General features: G+C 49.7%; 1 protein-coding gene across 2 annotated transcripts in view; it reads right to left on the bottom strand.

Moving 5' to 3' along the window:
* ARHGAP44 (Rho GTPase activating protein 44) overlaps positions 1 to 21,649 on the bottom strand; it is a 144,054-nt gene that overhangs the window by 9,854 nt on the left and 112,551 nt on the right. For both annotated transcript variants that reach the window (XM_024753072.1, XM_024753065.1), the window contains exons 11-16: positions 16,865 to 16,976; positions 16,372 to 16,453; positions 12,668 to 12,748; positions 9,993 to 10,106; positions 9,310 to 9,401; positions 7,133 to 7,313 (exon numbers count right to left, since the gene is read on the bottom strand). In XM_024753072.1, coding sequence (XP_024608840.1) covers positions 7,133 to 7,313; positions 9,310 to 9,401; positions 9,993 to 10,106; positions 12,668 to 12,748; positions 16,372 to 16,453; positions 16,865 to 16,976 — 662 coding nt within the window. The remainder of the gene's footprint in view (positions 1 to 7,132; positions 7,314 to 9,309; positions 9,402 to 9,992; positions 10,107 to 12,667; positions 12,749 to 16,371; positions 16,454 to 16,864; positions 16,977 to 21,649) is intronic.

Raw genomic sequence — 21,649 nt, 5'->3', positions numbered from 1 at the left:
CGGACAGAGGTGCTTGAGCACCCCGGCGGCTCCGGGCGGGGCTCCCACCAGCGGCCCGGGCACCGCTGGCCTTAGGACCACTGCCTGCCCAACGAGCTCCCCAGAATCCAAGCTTCCCTCAGAGCAGAGAGCGGCCTCACTGGGGGGCACCCACTCCTCCCAAGTGGGAGGTGGAGGTGGGCGGGACAGCGAGGGAGGGGCAGCCTCAGACCACAACAGGGCACCAGCCAGCAGGGGACATCTAAACATCCATCTTTCTTCTTTTTGCCACTTGGGGATAGAGAGCACGGGACAGACTCGGGACTCCTGCACCAGCCCCAGGGTGCTGGCTGAGCTACAACCTCCGCAGGGTCTACACAGCAGGGAAGGGCTGAACATGCCTCTGGTCAGTCTCCACCCCGACTCCATTTTAACGAGGGGAAGACAGACAGCTTTGAGTAAATCGGCCAAAGCAACCAGCCATACACATTCACCCCCTTGCAGAGCTCCCTAAGGCATAGCTCGCTTAGTGGTCAGAGACTGAGCGTGGCCTCGTAGCTACCCAAGGATACCGTACCTTTGGATTTTCCTAAGGCTGCAGGGACAGAAACATACAGATATTAGTGTGGAAAAAACTGCGCCCTCCTTGGGACACACAGCTTGTCCCTGTCAAGGTCTGTCTTGTCTCTTGTGTCTGTCAAGGCTAAGCCTGGGGCTTTTACTGAAATTGTTTCAGTTTAGCTGGTCTTTCTAGTTAAAGTGACTTTTCTGTTTGTACAGGTGAAAAATCATCCTACCCCTGCAGGGGAATAAAGAGAGAAGCCAAAGAGCTCACACTGGTCAGGAATAAGGGAGGAAAACAAATCCATGGAAGCGGCAGTCCGCTCTCTTCTCAGTTAATGATTTAGAAGGTGGTTAATGCCTTCCTCGGGTCTAGGAGGTAACTGGTTCCACGGTACGCAGTCGAGGCCTTCACTGACTAAGGCCAGAGCCAATCCTTCCAGTATTAAGGGAGACACGGACATTCACGCAGGGTGAACACCAGCCAGCACCGGTCTCCCCTGCATACATGCACAGAGGGTCGTACTCACACCCACGCTGGTCAGAAGCAAAGAGCTATTACACCATGACATTCTAGCCACCTCACAGAGGGGCAGCAAGATTCACAGAAAAGGTCCACGTTTGGGGATCGGCTGTAGCAGGTGGGATATGGGTCCTGTAAGGAAATGTGCGGGGACGGACTCTCCGTGAGGCGCACAGAGAACAATGCTACAGCCGCGCACATAGGGGACGGACGGCTTCTGACACACTTTCCCCTGGGGGCGGGGACCCAGAGACCCTCCCTTCCTGTCGAGTGTCACTGTTAATATTTCTCATCTCCAAGGCATTTTGGGGGCGTTCAGTCTCTCTCCAGGACCCACCTTGCAAGTCATCTTGCTTCTGAGGATCCCCCACCAATAAACAAGCACCTTCTATACGAGATCCAATCACCCCTAGAGGCCACTCAAAACTCTGGGACAGAGTCTGACTGCGTCCCCCGGTATTTAAAGTGGGCTGCAGGGGGGTATCAAACTATGCCCCTTGGGCTTCCAAGTTTATCAGGCTGAAAAAGAGCAAACAGCTTAACATTCCACTTGGGGAAGCAAACTGATACCACTTAGCTGCAGTGTCGGCAAGGAGGGCGGGATTTATCCCGTGGTGACCAACAGAAGCCCTAGAGGCTGGAGGTCTCGCGCTGTGCTCTCTTCCTTACCCTATTCGCTCTCACTTAGGAAGACCTTCCCCATCTGGGATGAGAGGCGTGGGCTCTGGGATCAGGGCTGGGGGGGGACACCTTCTATTTCCAAACACACCTTCCAGCACTGGTGACCCCAGACACCAGGCTCCCTGGTGATCTTCTCCTGGCTTACCCAGGGGAGGGCATGGTCGGGGGGCGGGGGGGAGGACCAACGAGACCCGCTAAATATCATCCATCGGCAAAGCACCAGCAACCAACAGTCCAGAGGAGAAATGCACACCCCTGCTTTTATAAAGAGACGGCTGTGCCAACTGTGATCACCACTCTCCCAGCGGAAGTGACTTTCACATGGGAAGCCGCGTCCTCTGCGTCCAGGAAACACACATCAAAGGTTCACTGACATTTTCAAGAGGCAATAAAAACCTTCTTTTTCTTTTTCAAGTCTTTGTATAGACATACACTTTTATTTCACTTGGGTAAATATCTAGGGATAGAATGGCTGCATCACATGGTGGGTCCATGTTTAACTTTTGCAGAAACTGCTGAACTGCTTTCCCAAGTGGTTGTTCTATTTTACAGTCCCGCCAGTATTCTATGAGCGTCCTAGTTCCTTCAGACAAAAGGCAAGAAAAATCTTTACAGAGCGAATCGATCACAGCGGTAACAGCAAGACGCTCAGAGGCCTCAAAGCATATTACCTTCAGAAGCCAATGAAGATTTGCTTGGAAGGTTGGTAGATGTGTGTCTGAACGTCTAGCTAGGACTCCATCCAAAGACAAAAAATTACAAAATTGCCTGGCATGCTGCCGAGAGGGGGGAGCTATTCAGAGGTGGAAGAATACAACCAGGTTATGTAAGCAGGTCGCAAGTTTCTGCTCATTGTTTTATCACATAAAGAAGCAACAGCCGCCAGGATCAAAGAACTTGCGTGCTATTTAAAAATAACCGGGACTTCCCTGGTGGCGCAGTGGTTAAGAATCCGCCTGCCAGTGCAGGGGACACGGGTTCGAGCCCTGGTCCGGGAAGATCCCACATGCCACGGAGCAACTAAGCCCACGCGCCACAACTACTGAGCCCACGCGCCACAACTACTGAAGCCCGCGCGCCTAGAGCCCGTTCTCCGCAACGAGAAGCCACTGCAGTGAGAAGCCCGCGGCCCGCAACGAAGAGTAGCCCCTGCTCGCCACAACGAGAGAAAGCCCGCGCGCAGCAACGAAGACCCAACACAGCCTAAATAAATAAATAAATAAATAATAAAATAAAATAAAAATGACCAAGTTCAATCAATCAGAAACAACCAACTCCCTCAGAAGTCACTGCACAGGTACCCACATCTCGTATATGTCAAAGATTTCCCACGGCCACTGCTTCCGGTGAAAACGAGAGGAACTTGGTTTTCGGATCCCTTTATGGCTGAATCAAGGGAGAAGCGAGAAACCAGAGGCCAGGAAGAACCCCTGAGAAGCAAAGGGTTTGGAAATCAATAAGCAGAAGGCAGGGGCACGTGGCAGAGTCCAGGAGGGCACCTGGGCAGAGCTTCCCTTCTGGACTTCCTGGGTCTTCTAAAGAGGGAGCCAGGTGATGGGAGGCGAGCGCCTGCAGCATGGGGGGAGCTGACCCTGAGACACGTGGCTCCCTTTAGGGTAAGGTGACAAGGGGCAGGGAATTCAGGCTTCTCATGCCTGCTTGCCCTCAGGATTAACACAGGGCAGCTGGCAAACCCGTACCTTGGCGAGGCAGCCCCGCTGAAGCCTACTTCACCCTGCTTCACTCCTCCCAGTCTACAGGGACCTCCCGTTTGCAGGGAACTTACCCTAAGCTGCACTTTGTATTTTTCCATGAGAGACTGTATCATGGAACAGGTCTCCTTGATTCAGGAAACGGAATGGCATTCCTGTTTTAAAGTCTGTAACCTGGCAGGCCACACAGGGAAAAGAGAAGATCTAGGACCTTAAAAATTAGGAGAAAAAGGCCTGCCCCAGGAAAAAAAAAAAAATTCTGAAAGTTGGAGATTCCAGCATAAGAACAGGTATCTACAGAGAGAACACATGTATTACTGAGAACAGAAGTTTGCTGTGGACCATTCCAGGTGATGAGCTGTCAGGAGTTAGTGGTTGCTTTCTGTTTTTCTTTTGGCCCCTGTAGGGTTGACATCTGTCATGCTGTTTTTATTTTATTCATTTTTGGCTGTGCTATGCGGCACGTGGGATCTCAGTTCCCTGACCAGGGATTGAACCCGTGCCCCCTGCAGTGGAAGCGCGGAGTCCTAACCACTGGACCGCCAGGGAAGCCCCCTGTCATGCTGTTTTTGAATCCTGGTCAGGAACAGTCCTAACCAGAGATGTCAGCCAACGTATGGCTTTGAGGTATTCAAGTCTACAGAGATCGGAAAGGTTGAGATTTTTGTTCTAGAGATCAGTTACACTTGGGAAAGACCCACCAAGAGAAAGGAGGAAAGGAAATCTGGTATCTCCCCAATAACCCACAGAAGCTTTGGGAGTTCCCGCACCGTTTAGGGTGAACGTGGAGGTCGGGGAGCAGTGGCAGGACGGGTGCCAAGGTGAATAATGAATAGGAAGGATCCTAAAAATCCTGGCTTAGCCTTGTCTGCAGTCCCCCAGGAAGGCCAAAATCCGGTATTTCCAGCTCCTCTAGGGATAATTCCTCTCCTAAATGCATAACAACAAAGTTTCTTCACCTCCCCAGTACAAATAAAACCTGGGGTCACCTGGCAACACTTCACAGACCTGGTCTCAACATCCACAGATGTGTAAATCCTGGAAATGTGGAAGCAGAGGTAGGGCCTGGGCCAAGAATGCACCTCCCAAAGGCCCAGCTGACCAATCCAACCCCCACATATGAGTCAAGGTTTCCCCTGGTTCCCAGAACTTTCTAGGTAAGCTTGTTTTACCCCAGGTTCGGGCTCTCTCTGAAGTAACATTCCTACACCCCCTATCCACGACATAAACCCCTTTCAGGGTGGCTGTCCTTTGAAGGCTCTCCATCCTTCCGCTAGGTCTGCAGAAGATCTCAATACCCACAACTGAAAAAGAAACAAGTCCCTTGGAACACGAGTTCTGACTGTCTCGTGACAACAGGCTTTGTGATCTAATAAACTTGGGAAATGATGCCACAGCCCCTTGTGAAGATGCATGGCACGTCACAGCGCGTAAAAGACCCTGAGAAGTCATACACTCAAGAAAGCGGTTTCGACGTGTTGAATCCTGTGTTTCAGGAACACAAGAGACCCCAGATTTCCCTCTCCTCGCCTCCTGCCCCAACAGAACCTAGCATTAGTGGAACTAGCGTTCCACAGAGCACCGTTCAGATCGCTCCCGAACTTCTCGATCACACGTGCTTACTCCAAATTACAGAACGTCCAGGCTAAGGTCCGGGGGCAGGGGCGCTGGCGAGACAAGACCCCTGCAGAGCAGTTTCAAGCACCGGCTGAGGACGAGTCACGCACTAAACTGAGCTCTGAGGGAGGCCGCTAGCCCTGGTGTAAATATCCTCGTGGATTCGGAGGCTGCTGTCGGCTGGCCCTGGTGGAGGCCCCCTAAGGATGAGAACGCAAGTGAACTGGCTACAGGCCCATCAGGTTTCAGGACAGGAAAGAGCAGCTGCACCGAGCTGCACGGGGACAGCACGTTAGTATCCTTTTTTATTTTTTATTTTAAAGCTTGTTCTGATTATCTTTAGTTGCATAACAAACCACCCTCGAAATTCATTGATCCGGGCCACAAATCCACAATTCTGGGAGAGTTTGGCAGGGACAGATTGACTGGTCTGCACAGCACTAGCTGAGGTGGTCTGACTTGTGTAGTTCTAGCCTCTGCGTACCCCTGAAAACCCTCTGGTGGTAAGGCCCCAGCAGCATCTGGAAAGCTGCCTGCAGCCCCTGGGGCCCCAGTGGGATGGCAGTCTGTCCACGGAAATCCCAACGACCCCTGGCTCTTTATACTAAGAAGACCACGCTGTAGGGCCCAGTGGAAGTCGAACGCCCTGAGATTCCACAGTGATAACTTTCTCATAGAGGTCATCTGGATGGCTTTTCAGAGGGGACTGGGAACCAGGGTGGAGCCCACCTCTGATGCAGAAACACTTGGGACCAAAGGACCAGAACTGCCCCTCCAGGGCATCCCCCCGCCCCCACCGCAAGAGACACTTCACACAGGAACTGAGTCGCTTAAAACTGAGTTTTAAAAACAAATTCCAATGCATTTACTAGGTCTCTCGCTCTTCTCTCTGCATCTCTGTCTCTCTCCCCCGAGGCAAAGATCAGATTCTAAGTATGCTCTTTTTTTTTTTTTTTATAGATTGGTGAAATCTCCCCCTACTCCCTTTAACTTCTAAGAATTTCCAGCTTTTCTTTCCCCACCGGACAGAATACAATGAACAACAGCGCAGAGCAGAGAAACACCCTGCACCCGCCTCTCACGGGAAGGGTCTCTGGTGGGAAAGGGAACGAGCAGGGACACTGGACCTTGCGAATACTCCCCATCGACACAGGACACAGGTGTGGGTCTCCAAGGTCGACTCCCACTCAGAAGAGAAGAGGGGTGGGAAGTAAGACTCACGTACCTCCACAGTTCTGGGTTTTCCAACCTTTCCTCTGTAGGACACATTAGCCGATGACTCAAGCCCACGTATGTGGGTGCCAGGGCTGAGCTGACACCTCCCACGAATCAGCTGTGCTCGTCAGGAAACCTGTTATGCCCATTTGACTTCTTATGGGAATCACATCATCCAACTACATATTATGTGAACTGATTTAATGTGGGTGCAAGAGGGTCATTCCTATGCGAATTAAGCTGGGCGCATTTATGAGTCTCGTGACAACCGCATCAAAGCAGGTGTAGGTGTCGATCACGAAAGACGGAAAAACAACCCTCAGAAACTTACAAGGATTTTACACCCAGATTGCTTCAAGGTTTAGGTTTTCAATCTGTTTTAAAGAGACTGAAACTGGGAATGTTAAACTACACACGGCAGGTGTTACTGATGCAGGAATGTTGCTGAGGGGTGCAGACGAGCAGACCCAGCATCAGAATAAAACCGCTGAAGATTTGAGAATGGATGTACGTTTGCAAATTTTGAGTCAAAATAAAGTGTTTAGTATCTTTTTTTTTTTCAGGGTCCCCTTCTGACCCACTTTTTTTTTCTTTTGATGAGAACTCATCAATACTGATCACAGCTGTCAGGTCGGAAGGCCGCACTTACTTCCGTCCTGAAGGGTGGGAAGCGAGCCTAGGCACCCCGAATAGCACGGATGGAGGCATCAAGAATGAACTGACATGCTAACAGACACAACCCACTCCAACTGCTGCTGGTAACTGCAGCCTTCCTGTCATCCCATGTGAATCAACCCCTCCATCCCACAACCCCCAACGCTGAGACAGGGATGCTAGTTCATACCCATCCTTTTTGTAAAACTCCAGCATCATGTTATCCGTGGCAACGCTGAGGGGCCGGCGGGCCTGCTCGGGCTGGCGCCGGTCGGCGGGGTCCACGTCCGGGGAGGGCATCGAGCTGTAGTTGGCATTGTGGTTCACATGCACAGGACTCCCGTAATTGCCCGTGATGTTGAACTCTATCTCTGCGGGGAAGACAGAATGGGTGCACATGGTCTGTGGGTCAGCCACAGCCTTCCTGGGCAGGAGGGAGATAGCAGAGACGGCCGCTTCTTTATGTGTCACCCCTGAAAATCTTGTCCCATGGTTCAGTGTTAGATCATCTATTGATATTAATTCATCTTAATATAATTCGTCCTATTACCAGGTGAACACATATGCTCACCTAGCGTGTAATACGATGGGCATTTAATAAAGCATTTTTCATCTGTGATTCACAAAACAAATTTAGCCAAATAGGAACAGATGGGTACTTTCTTTTTGAAAAAGGCAAAATAATCTATCTCAAACCTTATGTGTAAAAGTGAAATGCCAGAGCAGTCTAAATCATATCAGGAAAAAGAGCAAAGCCCACTCTCAACACTGTTATTTGACACTACTGAAGAAGTGCTAGCCAATGCAATTAGTCAAGAAAAGAAAATAACAGGCAATATGATCATCTGTAGATGATGATGATGTCTTTCTGGAAAACCAAAGAGAAAAAGAAATTTTAAAGGATTAGAAATAGAAAGAGATCTAAGACTGTGGGCTATCAAACGGATTCTAGTCTCATCCTTTCCTGGTCACAGCCTATTTATGTGCCATGACAATGAATGAGCACAGAACTTACAGAATTATGCCTTTAACTCCTACTTCCTATATTTCTTTATCCTGATTTCCCATCCTCACCCGACTGTGTCATCAATTGAACTCTTATTTCAGAGCTGTCACAGTCAAAACACATGAAGCCAAAAGACAATCAAACTTCTTTAATGTTAGATCAGCACTAAGTGATTACGTCTGATGAACGGAGCAGAGAATTATTAATATTATATCCCCACATGAGTTAATAGTTCGTGGTTGCACAGCCAAAAGCATACCCTTAATATTTACTAAACATAAGGCACAGTACTTTTTATAAAAGCTAACACTGAATTGAATGTAACAACTGCTGTCTGTCTCTTCAAAGCTGTCACCACTGCGAGTCATTCCCTTATCCAATGGTGCTTCCACGCTAAGAACATTTATGAAACTCCATCTTAGCGAGCTGTCTTGAGAGCTTCATTTTGAACGAGGTACAAAAAAAGGATCTTGTTGTCTCTGAGCCCCATCTTTACATGCCAAGGGCAACTCCAAGGACACAGCCTAGCGCAATGAACGGATGGCACCCAGGTGATCCCTAAGCCCGGAATAAAAGTTCATGTTCATCTCCAAGCCACTCTCTCACTTTGTCCCAGCTTACCCTTCCCCCTCCCCGTGTCCTCAAGTCCATTCTCTAGTACTACCAAACGTAAAATAGATAGCTATCGGCAAGCAGCCGCATAGCAGAGGGAGATCAGCTTGGTGCTTTGTGACCACCTAGAGGGGTGGGATAGGGAGGGTGGGAGAGAGGGGGATGTAAGAGGGAGGAGATATGGGGATAGATGTATATGTATAGCTGATTCACTTTGTTATACAGCAGAAACTAACACACCATTGTAAAGCAATTATACTCCAATAAAGATGTTAAAAAAATATATGGAAAGGAGGCATGACTATTGCCAAAAAAAAAGAAAAAAGTTCATGTTCACCTCAAATCCAGGTTCATCCTCTGCATCTACAGAGCATAACATCTCTTTTTTTCTGCTTCAGCATTTCATGATTGACAGATTTAAAGAAACTATGGTGTAGAGGTTAGACCAATAAAATCTGAGGGCATGGTTAGCACAGCACCTTCAGGCCAGAATTTCCCTTGACCAGGGATGATAGTAAGAAGCTGCCATGACTCGACCCCATTCCTGAGTGGTGTTATGTGAGTGTGTGCCCACACGTGTGTGTGTGTACATGTGTGCAAGTGTGCTTGTGTGTAGGAGGATTAAAAACAAACCAATTACACACACACCTTTGGCCAGTGGTACTCAAAGGTTTCAGAGGTTCGGAACTCACAGCAACACTCCCATTTTCCACAGAAGCCCACTCCCACACCGGGATGCTGTCACGTACCCCCGGGGAAGAACCAGTCTGCGTGCTGGATGATGGGCTCGATGACCCCGACGATCTGCAGTGAGACTGTGGTCATCATCTCCGTGATGTTCCTGTGAGCACAGGACAGAGCGGGGCAGGGCGAGGTGAGCGGCCAAGGCAGGGAAGGGGCCCTGGACCAGAAGTCCGAGAGCAAGCATCCTCTCAGGAAGGACACTTCACCTTTCTGAACCTCTCTCCCTCTCTACGGAATGCAGATACCCCAGAAGTCCTCCCTACAGGAGACGAGCAAGTAACATACTCAAAATCGCAAAGTATGAGGCACCTTTCGGTGCGAGGTATGATTCTCATAACTGCCGGGTTCATCCTTTTCCCAGCTCTGTTCTCCCTTTTGAGACAGCCCTCTGTCCCACAGATGCTGGGACGTGTGCTCTTCACAGGGGGCCAGGAAGAGCCTGCCGTGCCTAGTGCTGACTCAGATGAGCTCAGAGAAGACCCTAACTGCAGGCCTAGCTCGGAGTCTACCAACAGGAAAGATCTGAAGATTGCCGGGTCTCCTCCTGAGCCTAAAGAAGGAGCAGGCCAAGACAGACATACGACCTGACACATACATGAGGCTGGTGGATAGCCGGGGCCCTGGCCATCCTGCCCAGGCCCCACCTGCCCGCAACGTGACCCACACACCCCTTCCTCCCTGGACTCACCCTTCCGCTTGTGGCCACAGCAAGTTGGGTCCTAATACAATTGCCATGTTACTGGGAGTCATCTTGTTGACATCTTGATATTCTGAGAGTTTGGATAAAAACTTGATCAAGTATCTGAAAGGAAGTGAGAAGGGCCAGGTTTAACAAGGGCTCAAAACCAGCCGTGGTCCCTCAGCGTCGGGTGGAGACTTCTCTTACTGATAACAAGATTCATACATCCTACAATATAATCAAGACGTGTCATGCGTCAGGACACGAGAATGCTCCAAAAACAGACGGACTCAGCTCTCACTCAGCTGTCGACACTTGCTTCGATTAACCCTGGCCAGAAAAATTCTCCATCTTTCCTTTTGACCCACAGCACGATGACTGAAAGTCCTTCCTTCTTTTCAAACTGCTGTCACCTGTCATCCTCCCTGTGTGAAGAGGTGAGAAGCAGTTTGGTGGGGACATTTACGTGCTAGGGGTGGCGTCCCCTGGGGTTAACCTCAGTGGGGCTCTGAGAGCCAATGAAGAAAAAGTTAAACCTAGACTTAGCATGTGGCCCAGCAATTCCACTCCTAGAGAAATATGTCCACACGCAAATGTGGACACAAATGTTCCCAGCAGCATTACTCATCACAGCCAAAAAGGGGAGACCAGCCACATGTCCATTAAGGGATGAACAGACGAATCAAATGCAGTCCATCCAGACAAGAGGACACTACTCAGCCCTAATAAGGAATGAAATACTGACACATGCTACCACACGGATGAATCTCAGAAGCATAACGCCAAGTGAAAGAAGCCAGACTTGGAGACCCCACGTTGAATGGTTCCATCTCTATGAAGTGCCCAGCACAGGCAAACAGACACAGAACGCAGATGAGTGTTTGCAGAAGACTGGCTGGGCAGAAACGGGGAATGACTGCTACTGGGCACGGAGTTTCTCTTTGGGGTGATGAAAATGTTCTAAAATTAGACAGTGGCGATAGCTGCACAGCTCTACAGATTTACGAAAAGCCACTCGGTTGTACGCTTTAAAAGGGCACAATGGTATATGAGTTGTATTTCAATAAAGCTATTATTTAAAAAAAAATCAGTAAGTGAGCTGTGCAGAAACGAAGCATAAAAAGAGCCCTCACAGACCACACCAAACCTGCCGGGCCGCACGGAGGCCCCGGCCTCTGTTACACGGGCGGCGGGTCCAGTCCCGTTCTGCCTGCACAACAGTGAAGTGGCTCCTTCAGGAATTGCTGACTTACCTACTGCCCACGGAGCAGAAGGACCCCAGAGGCCCCTAAAGCTGCCAGTGGGCCACCTCTACCCACAGCCTCTCCCGCCACGTCATACCCTCCAAGAGGCCACACATGCCTGGACCAGGACGTGGGACCTGAGCTCAGTCAACCCACAGGCTGGCCAGTGGCCTAGCAACACTTGAAGAGTCATACCCATCTGATTCTTGCTGTTGGGATTTTGTTTTTCAATTTTGTATACATAAATTGACCAATTTAAGCATTTTAAAGTGTAAAACTCAGTAGCGTTAAATATTTTCATACTGTGATGCAACCATCGCCACTACCCATCTCCAGAATTTTCCATCACCCCAAACTAAAACCCTGCACCCATTAAATGACAGACCACCTGCTGCTCCACCCCCTCAAAGCCCCTGGCAACCACCATTCTACTTTCTGTCTCCATGAATTGACTATGCTATGTACCTCTTACGAGTAGAACTGTTCAATATTTGTCCTTTTGTGTTTGGCTTCCCTCGGTTACCGTAAAGCCTTCAAGGTTCATCCATGCTGTAGCAAGAATTAGAATGTCCTTCCTTGTGAAGGCTGAGTATCGCACTGTATGTGTACTTTGTTTACGCATTTATCCATCACCGGACATTCGGGCTGTTCCCACCTCTTGGCTATTGTGAATCACGCTGCCATTGACATAGGTGTACAAAATCAAGTCCCTACTTTCAGAATCTTTTGGGAATACGTCCAGAAGTGGAATTGCTGGGTCGTACAGGAATTCTATGTTTAAGTCATGGAAAGTCGCTCCTGGGGTTTTTAACAGGAAAACAGAAATCATCAGGCAGATGGCAGCAGCAGCTGAAGCTGAAAATCTGCATCTAAGGAAGTACCCAGGAGAGGGGCAGGGCCAGGGGCAATGCTGGCACAGACAACGTGATGAGGAAGCAGGAAGTGAAATCCTGGCGGTAGCAAGAAAAGTAAGAGACAGACTCGTGGGAAATTGCTGCTGAAAGGTGGAAACCACAGAACATTCTCCCAGCCTCTTCTTCCTGCAGCCTAGCTCCAGGACACACCTGCCAAGTCCAGCTCGGGGTCTGGTCAGCTTCTCCGCAGTGTCCACGGGCACCCATCTTTGCAATAAACCCCCGATATCTGGAAACAGCCTGTATTCATCTTTGCTCCTTGCAAATCAAAGAACTTAACTGCATTAGCCAACAGCTGGCCAGGTAGCCTGCAAAGTCTCATAGTCCCTTTTAGTCTGTTTCCTCACGTGCAAAATGGTAATTCACAGCCTCCCAGGGCTGCCTGAGGTTGAAAAGAGACCCTGCATGTTAACCATGCTTTGGACACCATATAACACCATGCCTGCCAGTGACCATGCCTTTTGGCCCGGAAACACGTGTCTGAGGCTTAAATAACCTTGACCCAGTGTCTCCAGGGTCCACTCACCGGATGTTGTTGTAATTGGCCTTGGGCAATTTCTCACACGCATTCCACAGAGCCTGGAGCCTCGTGTCCTGCTCCTGGATGCTGGGAAATTAACAGGAAAAGCCATTGGTTGAGCACGAATCGATGAAGTCCCACCATGATTCATATTCACCAGCCATCGAAATATTTGAGAAAAAGGAACCAGCCGTTGTTAGTGATCGTATCCGTAAACTATTATCATTCATATGTTTGTTTCTTATTATTTCCCCCTCTAAGGTCTCTTTCTGTCTTGCCTGGGCTATTTGAACAAAACTTCCCCTACACAGGTCACATGGCCCAGGTGAATGGGTGCCGGGGCAGCAGGTGAGGGAGGAGGGCAGAGGCCAGACACCTGGCCTCTGGAGTGGGCGGGGCCGTGGTGTCATCAGGGCGATTCTGTCACAGCAACAGGACACCAGAAACAGGTCAACCCCACTTTCACACCACGGTGGCAGCTGACTGGCCTGTTCCACGGGTATTAGTTAATGCACATTAAGTGTCTTGTCATCTGGCACATAACAGATGCTCAATAAACACCTTCTGAACAAGTAAATTACATGAACTCATACAGACATAAGAACATCTGACCCTTGAAGACATAACTCAGAGATGGATAATTTCCATGACCAAAGGATTCTCTACTCTACAAAAAGATGTGCTCTAAAGGTTTCTTTATTGATAAACCCTGTAAGGATTAAAAGAAACTACTTATAGGACTACATTTTTAAATTTACTTTTCATGAAAACCTACATCAAGGCTGACACTGTTAGGAAGGCCTTATGTTCAAAGAACCTTTTCTCGAGAAAAACTAAAAAGCAAATGCCAACAGGGAGGCTCAGCTCAGACCCCTTGACCCGGGGCCCAAGGCAGGGCAGTGGCCATCGCTGGGTCCCCAGAAGTCCTCCCTCCCATCCTGACCCAGGCAAGAAAATCTCCCTTTTCCACTCCTCAGCCCTTGAAAGGGCAGATTCTGCCAAGACCTTCCCTTCAATAAAAATCAGCACCCACGTACTGAGGGCTGGGAATCAGGATGCAATCAGAGGAGACGGTTGCCTCCCCCGCCCTGCCCCACCAGCCCAGCTCACAACCTAACCAGCTACACAAACACAGCCTCGAACCCGTAGATCAGTTCTCCGCAGAGAAAGAACACAGGGGATGGGACGGATCTGGACTGCCAGCTGCTTGACGTCTGGGTGCCAGGAAGACGGGCCCAAAGAGTCCGAAGGAGCCCACCAGGCAAAGGTTTCGGGGGAACAGTCGCGTGGGAGGGGATGGCCAGCACGAAGAGGGAGAAAGCCTGGGAGTGACGGGAGCCTTGGGCCTTCCTGCCGCCTCTAGTAGGCCTGGCTCAGCCTCTGGGCTGCTCCGTGCTTCCTGCATGGAAACGCTCAGCACACGTGACCAGCCAAGTCCCAGGCCACCCCGCCTGGCAGATCCCTCACTACTGCTCCTGCTGTCTCCCGCCAGTCCCCGCCCCGACTCCTGGATGGCCCGGCCAGAGGCAGAGCTTCCCTGAAGGCCAATCCCCCGTTAGGGTGAGTGTGGCTCTCTGGTGAGATTCAGCTTCACCAAAGGTCAATGGTTATCAACCCAGTAGCCTCGGGAGCTCTGAAACAAAGAGAATGAAACCAGAATCTCTGAAAAGGAGGTGCAGGCATTGAACCCAGGTATCCTTTAAAGCTTCGCAGGGGACTGGTGCACACGGAGGGTTGAAGGTGGCTGTCCTGGGCAAAATTACCTTCGTTAGAGACTGCGGCCTCGGGGTGGCCGCCACCACCATGCCCAGAATCTTCACGCACAACATGCATCTCCTCCGGGGGCAGAAAGAAGCCTTTGCTTTCCCTGGGTTCAAAGACCTGAGCTCTTCGAGGCATCCGCTCACCCCTATTTCCTAATGGAGCCCAGCTTTGTAAATCATCGGGAACGGTCTCTCTCTGATCCCGAAGCACCCGGCTGCCCTCTCCTCCTCCAGCTTGGTGTCATCAAGACCACCCACACATTCAGCAAATAAAAGGGGCAGCGTCCATCAAAAGATACATCCTCACTCGTCATCATGCCCAGGACCCCCGTGTCATTCTAGAGAGGCGTGGAGTGCCGCTAAGCACGTGGGCTCCGGAGCCGGACTCCTTGGACTCAAATCCTCGTCCTGTCACTTATCAGACGGTAAGTAACCTGCCACGAACACCTGCTCTGTGACTCGACTGCCTTATCTATAAAATAGGGAAGACAGCACAACCCCCTTCATAGGGTTGTTGTGAAAATCAGATGAGTTAAAAACAAACACTGAGCTTAGAACGATGACAAGCCTCTAATAAACACTCAACAAATGGCATCACCTGTGATTAGTATCCTCGTGGGCTCTAAAACTCACTTTCCACCATGAGATGTAGGAATACCAGGCAGTCAGCCAGCCTTTTAAAATGCATCATCTCTATTCTACCTTGGATAAAAAACCAGAGGTGTGCTCGGTAACCGGAGCGGGCTTTTTCTAGCTCTGCACACGCCTGCCTGGCTTCACTTCCAGGTCAGCTGGCTTCTCTTGCAGCCCCAGTTCTTACGGAAGCACACACGCACTCCAGCATCCTGTTGGAGCAGCTCAGCTGGCTGCTTTTCACTACTAAACCCCATGATTAGAGACCCCCAGAAGTCATCCTTTCATGGGCACCGAGCTCAGTCCTCCCACGAAATGTTCCTCTCCCTCCTGTATCTTTTTCTCCTGGACCACCTCCACCCTCATCTCTCCGAGCCTCTCTCTGGTGCCCATTCTCCTGTGTCCTCCCTAGCCGTGTCCATTTACTCAGTAAAAACTGATTCCTCCAAACAGTAGCATGTACTAAAGTCAGCTCTTACTTAGGGCAGAAGAAAATACATAATACAATCCCAACCACGAATCAAGTGAGGAAGGAAGCAAGGAATCCCATGCTTCGGAGCTACACGGGTGACATGGCTGGGGCGTCGCCTGCTGAGCACCAGCCCCCCCGATCTCCATACCCCCATCTTCCCGATGCACGACCAGGGTCTGGGCCTCGTTCCTGCCACCTCCCTGCTGAGGCCCCCGCTCCAGGCTCACCTTCAGGAAAGTGGGGATGGTGTCCACTGCCCGGACATTGTATTTTGATGTTAGTTATTCGTTAGTTGTTAATATTTTTTACCTATTACAGATGAGGGTAAAGACCCCTGTCACCACTCCCTTGTCCTGCTCTGCTCTCTGGAAGGAGTCATCCCCATCCGCCAGTGTGAGCCTTTCCAGAACCTTCTTTTATGTAGTTACACATTTATAGAGGCACTCCTAAAATTGTATCGTTTTGAGTGTGTTTTTTGTATTTCTTCTTTTTAAAACAACAGACTATCCTGTGAGTCCCTGTTAACTTTAGTTCACTCAAAATTAAATCTTCGTACCTCTACACATGAGCAGGAATAGCTCTACCCGTTTTTCGAAGTGCTGCCGGGCATGTGAGAGTGTAGCTATACCGTATTTTGTTCGGTCATTCCCTTCTGCTATTCAAGGTGACCGCACGACCAACACCCTGGTACACACCTCTCCGGGCACACGTACAAGCCTTTCCCCGTGACACATACCAAGAGAGGGATTCGCTGGATCCCAGGTGGCATGCTTTCACAATTTCAATAAAGACTCCCAAATAAACCACAACCCAGAAGACACCCCGAAACGTGCTGTACTCACTTGGAAGCCTGAATCCACTCATCATAGAGCTCAAAAGTCATCAGAGGTTCTGGCAGCTCCCGGAGGTAAGATTTCAAAGCTCCTGGACATGAACACCATATGGTCCGTGAGCCACTGGGACACGGCAGAGACACATGCTACCGGCCAGCGCCATCATGGGGGCCACGTCTGGGGACGGTTCCCCGACCCATGTGACAAGGTCACACAGCGGCTGCCGCGTGACCGGATCCGAGGCTCTGGCGGGGCCGTGGGCCCTGGGCTGGTGATCACACTGGCCTCCCCCCTCATGTTTCCCACCCTCGCCCCTTCCCCTGGCACGTGGGGGATGGGAAGGCCTCCCTTCAAGGGCCACAGCCACCAGGGCTCAAGCGGGGTCCTGAGTGGACATGCCTGGAGCATGCTGGGAAGCCCGTGGCTTGAGTGGCCCCGACACGTGGCCGCACACCCTCCACGCCCACCCCTTCCCCGGAGCCCCCCCAGTTGCGAGGCCCACCTGCAATGGCGTGGGGATCTGCCGAGCACTCCTGCACGTCCACCACGCAGCAGTCCAGGGCAGCCTTCAGCTTCTTCAGCTTGGAGGCAGATGGGGCTACTCGGAAGAGGCCCTGCCGACAGGACAGGGGGTCACAGGACAGCCTGAACCTCCAAGGCACAAAAGCAAAACGGACAGGCAGGGATTTTTCCCCAGTGGCCCAGTGGTTAGGAATCCGCCTGCCAATGCAGGGGACACGGGTTCGAGCCCTGGTCCGGGAGGATCCCACATGCTGCAGAGCAGCTAAGCCCGTGCGCCACAACTACTGAGACTGCGCTCTAGAGCCCGCGATCCACAACTACTGAGCCCATGAGCCACAACTACTGAAGCCCACGCGCCTAGAGCCCGTGCTCCGCAACAGAGAGAAGCCACCACAATGAGAAGCCCACACACCACAACAAAGAGTAGCCCCCGCTCAACGCAAGTAGAGAAAGCCCACGCACAGCAACAAAGACCCAACACAGCCAACTAATAAATAAATAAATAAAATTAATTAATTAATTAAAAACCTGACAGGCAGTCTACCCACCCCATTCCTCCATGATCAAATAGGTGCATCCTTCTCGTCACCGTTTATCAATATTGGAGCGGCAGGACCCAAGCCTCGCCCACAGCTGTGTCCCCAGCGCCTAGTACAGGGTGACCCAGCGTTCTGGTTCAGTACGCATTTGTTGGATAAATGGACCCTGGGCACTTTGACTTCCTGTTCTTGTGTATTTAAGATACATTTTGGAAAAACAAAAACACTAATTTGAAAAGATACATGCACCCCCATGTCCACAGCAGCCTTCTTTACAATTGCCAAGATAGGGAAGCAAACTAAGTGTCCATCAACAGATGAATGGATAAAGAAGATGCGGTGTATATATACAATGGAATATTACTCAGCTGTAAAAAGGAATGAAACTGTGTCATTTGCAGCAACATAGATGGACTTGGAGGGTATTATGCTAAGTGAAATAAGTCAGACAGAGAAAGACAAATACTGTATGATATCACTTATATGTGGGATCTAAAAAATACAACAAACTAGTGAAGATAAAAAAGAAGCAGACTCAACACATACAGAGAACAAACTAGTAGTTACTAATGGGGAGGGCCAATATAGGCGTAGAGGATTGAGAGGTACAAGCTATTAGGTATAAAATAAGCTACAAGGATATACTGTACAACACAGGGCATACAGCCCATATTTTATAAAGACTATAAATGGAGTATAACCCTTAAAAATTGTCAACCACTATATTGTATACATGTAATTTATATAATATTGTACAGCAACTATACTTCAATTTAAAAAAAAGGATATATTTTGGAGAAAACTTTGACTGAGACCTGGTCAGAGCTGGAGGTCTAGGAGGTGGATGCATGCACAAAGGTCCACAGTGTGTGTGTGCACCTGTGTCTCTGTGTGTGTCCGTGTCTTTGTGTCTGTGTCTTTGTGTGTGTGTCTGTGTCTTTGTGTGTGTCTGTGTCTTTGTATCTGTGTCTTTGTGTGTCTGTGTCTTTGTGTGTATGTGTGTCTGTGTCTTTGTGTGTGTGTCTGTGTCTTTGTGTGTGTGTCTGTGTCTTTGTGTCTTTGGGTGTGTGTCTGTGTCTTTGTGTGTGTCTGTGTGTCTTTGTGTCTGTGTCTTTGTATCTGTGTCTTTGTGTGTCTGTCTTTGTGTGTGTGTCTGTTTCTTTGTGGCTGTGTCTCTGTGTGTGTCTGTGTCTTTGTGTGTCTATGTCTTTGTGTCTGTCTTTGTGTGTCTGTGTCTTTGTGTGTCCGTGTCTTTGTGCGTGTGTCTTTGTGTGTGTCTTTGTGTGTGTGTCTGTTTCTTTGTGTCTTTGTGTGTGTGTGTGTCTCTGTGTGTGTCTGTGTCTTTGCGTGTGTGTCCGTGTCTTTGTGTCTGTCTTTGTGTGTGTGTGTCTTTGTGTGTGTATATGTCTTTGTGTCTGCGTATCTCAGGAGGCACAGGGCTACACCTTGAGGAACTCATCAAGGCCACGCCCTCAGGGGATGGGCAGACTGGGGGTGGTTATGAGGGAGCAACGCCTCTGCCTCCTGCAGCCCCTTTGTGTTTTATTCTTAAAGTTACTTTCGAGTCATTGTCACCTCTTCCACGTGAACCGCTGCAAAAGTGAGCTACTGCTGTATAAAGGGAGAAGGAAGCCAGGGGCGTGTGGAAGGGGAGACACGAGCAGGTCAGAGTTGGAGGGGAGCCCCCAAGTCACAGGGAAGGTAGACGCGGGTGGAAGACCCATTGGTTTGTTTCACCTGCTCAGCTCCTTGAATTCTATATGCAGCCCAGACACTGAGACGCTGGCAGGATCCCCCTTTCTCCCTTAACTGTTTATGGCCACTCAGATTTCCAAGTTCCTTCAGAAGAAAACGTGCCTCATCCGGAACACTGAGTTTTCTGCCTGCTAAGACTGCTAGCCCCCTTCTCAGGATAGGGTATGTCAGATAAATCGATGTCCAAAGCTCTATGGCACCCCCGTGAGGAAGCCTCGTGAGCACGTTTGGACCAGTGCATACGTAAGGCTGCTACAGCCCCAAAGCAGGCCGCACATGCATTGAAGGGGTGGGCGAGACCCTCGTCAAGCCACGCCATGGCCCTGGGGGGAGAGCAACCACATCCGGTGATGGACGGAGTCAAAGCGAAGGGGGCAGAGTTTTCAAAGAGAAGCTTTTAGATTTCTGACCGTGTCAGAAGAAACACCGGGGGTGCAGGGGTGGGAGGGTTGTTAAAATAGCTTGTGAGTCCAGTTTTGGGGGCATGAGAGGAAAATCTGCATGGAAATGTTGAGGACATGGCAGAAAACTCAGGAGTGGAGCCCACAGGAGGACGAGAACCCTGAGTCCTCACTAAGGTCAGGCGAAGCTCTCAGAGAGGGTGATGGCACCGCAGCAGAGATCGGAGTGAGCAGAGGGCAGGGTCGGGTGGTGCAGATTCCCCCCACTGCTGCCCTGATGTTGCCGGCAGGGGCGGGGGGGACCCAGGAGTCCAGGGAAGAGCTGGCTTCAAGGACGACTATGTTAGCATTTCACAGGCAGTGATGGCCAAGGCGGCTGAACTAAGTCATGGGAAGTAGCAGTGGGGATCCCTGGGGACCACTGAGCGCAGCTTCAGCCCAGTCGCGGGGGCAGAAGGGACCAAAAAAAGAAGAGGAGTGAGTGAGTGAGTGGTGGTGAGGATGCAGGAGCAACAGATGATGAGAGCTACTTTAAGAAACTGAGTAGCACAAGCCACTATGGAGAACAGGATGGAGGTTCCTTTAAAAACTCAAAATAGAGTTGCCATATGATCCAGCAATGCCAGTCCTGGGCACATATCCAGAGAAAACTCTAACTAACAAAGATACATGACCCCCTATGTTCATAGCACTACTATTCACAACAGCCAAGACATGGAAGCAACCTAAATGTCCATCAACAGATGCATGGATAAAGAGGATGTGGTCTATATATACAATGGAATACTACTCAGCCATAAAAAAAGAATGAAACAATGCCATTCGCAGCAACATGGATGGTCCTAGAGATTATCATTCTAAGCGAAGTAAGTCAGAGAAAGACAAATATCACAGGATATCACTTATATGCAGAATCTAAAAAAATGATACAAATGAACTTATTTGCAAAACAGAAACAGACTCACAGACTTAGAAAACAAACTTATGGTCACCAAAGAGGAACGGGGGTGGGGGAGGGATAAACTAGGAGTTGGGAATTAGCAGATACAAACTACAATACATAAAAGAGATAAACAACAAGGTCTACCGTATAGCACAAGGGATTATATTCAATATCCTGCAGTAAATCACAATGGAAAAGAATATGAAAAATATGTATGTATAACTGAACTTTGCTGTACACTTGAAACCCAACATGGTATAAATCAATGATACTTCAATAAAAAATAAGTAAAATAAAAAATTTTAAAAAAGAAATTGGGTAGCATAAAACACAAAACCAAAGTGCAAGGGAAGGAATATGAGACTGTGGTTGGATTGAGAGAAGAGATTTTTCTAGGCCTGGGGCAACCTGAGCCTACTTGTTATTAAAGAAGAGCTGAAGCAAAGCTGGAGGGTGGGGCGGACAACGCAAGTGAGAGTGAGGCCTGGTGAGAGGCGGAAAGGTCCAGAAACAGCAGGTGGGAGAGTCAGGAGACAACACGGGAGACGTTGGAGGACCTGATCTTCCAGACCCTGTTCACACTGAGTCGGCAATGTGAAGGCAGCAATAAATTCTTTTCACTTTTTTATAGAAAAATACTGCACAGTTACATTTAGAAACATTCCTTATCTTTCAGAGACACACACACTGGAGTCCTGCAGACGCAATGACAGAATGTCTGGGATAGGCTTCAGAACGTCCAGCCAGGGGCTGGGGCGGAAGGTGAAGGTAGAGATGGACCCGACTGACCATAAGGCAGATGATGAGGTGCAGTATCTTCTCTTGTCTTTCGGTTTTTCCATAATTACAAACAAATGATGGGGAAAGAATAAGCCAAGGTCACCTCCCTCCATGAAACCATCCCTCAGGGGCTGAAGAGACCTTATCATCTTTTCACTGGTAATATACATGAAAATGCCTGGCACTTAAAATGGAGTTAAAAAACCCATTTATTCCCATCCCTTCCTAATAGCTGAATCGAAAACACGCCTGGCTTACAGGGGGCAGAAGACATACAGCTTCATCATTCGTCAGCTTCCTCCCCTTCTGCCCACTCCCTCTCTGCCCCCCCCCCCCCCCCCGACCCA

This window comes from Neophocaena asiaeorientalis, unplaced genomic scaffold, assembly GCF_003031525.2.
Source record: "Neophocaena asiaeorientalis asiaeorientalis breed wild unplaced genomic scaffold, Neophocaena_asiaeorientalis_V1.1 scaffold540, whole genome shotgun sequence".
Taxonomy (NCBI): Eukaryota; Metazoa; Chordata; class Mammalia; order Artiodactyla; family Phocoenidae; genus Neophocaena; species Neophocaena asiaeorientalis.
Note: the sequence above shows the minus strand (reverse complement) of the source record. Positions and strands in the feature narration are given on the sequence as shown.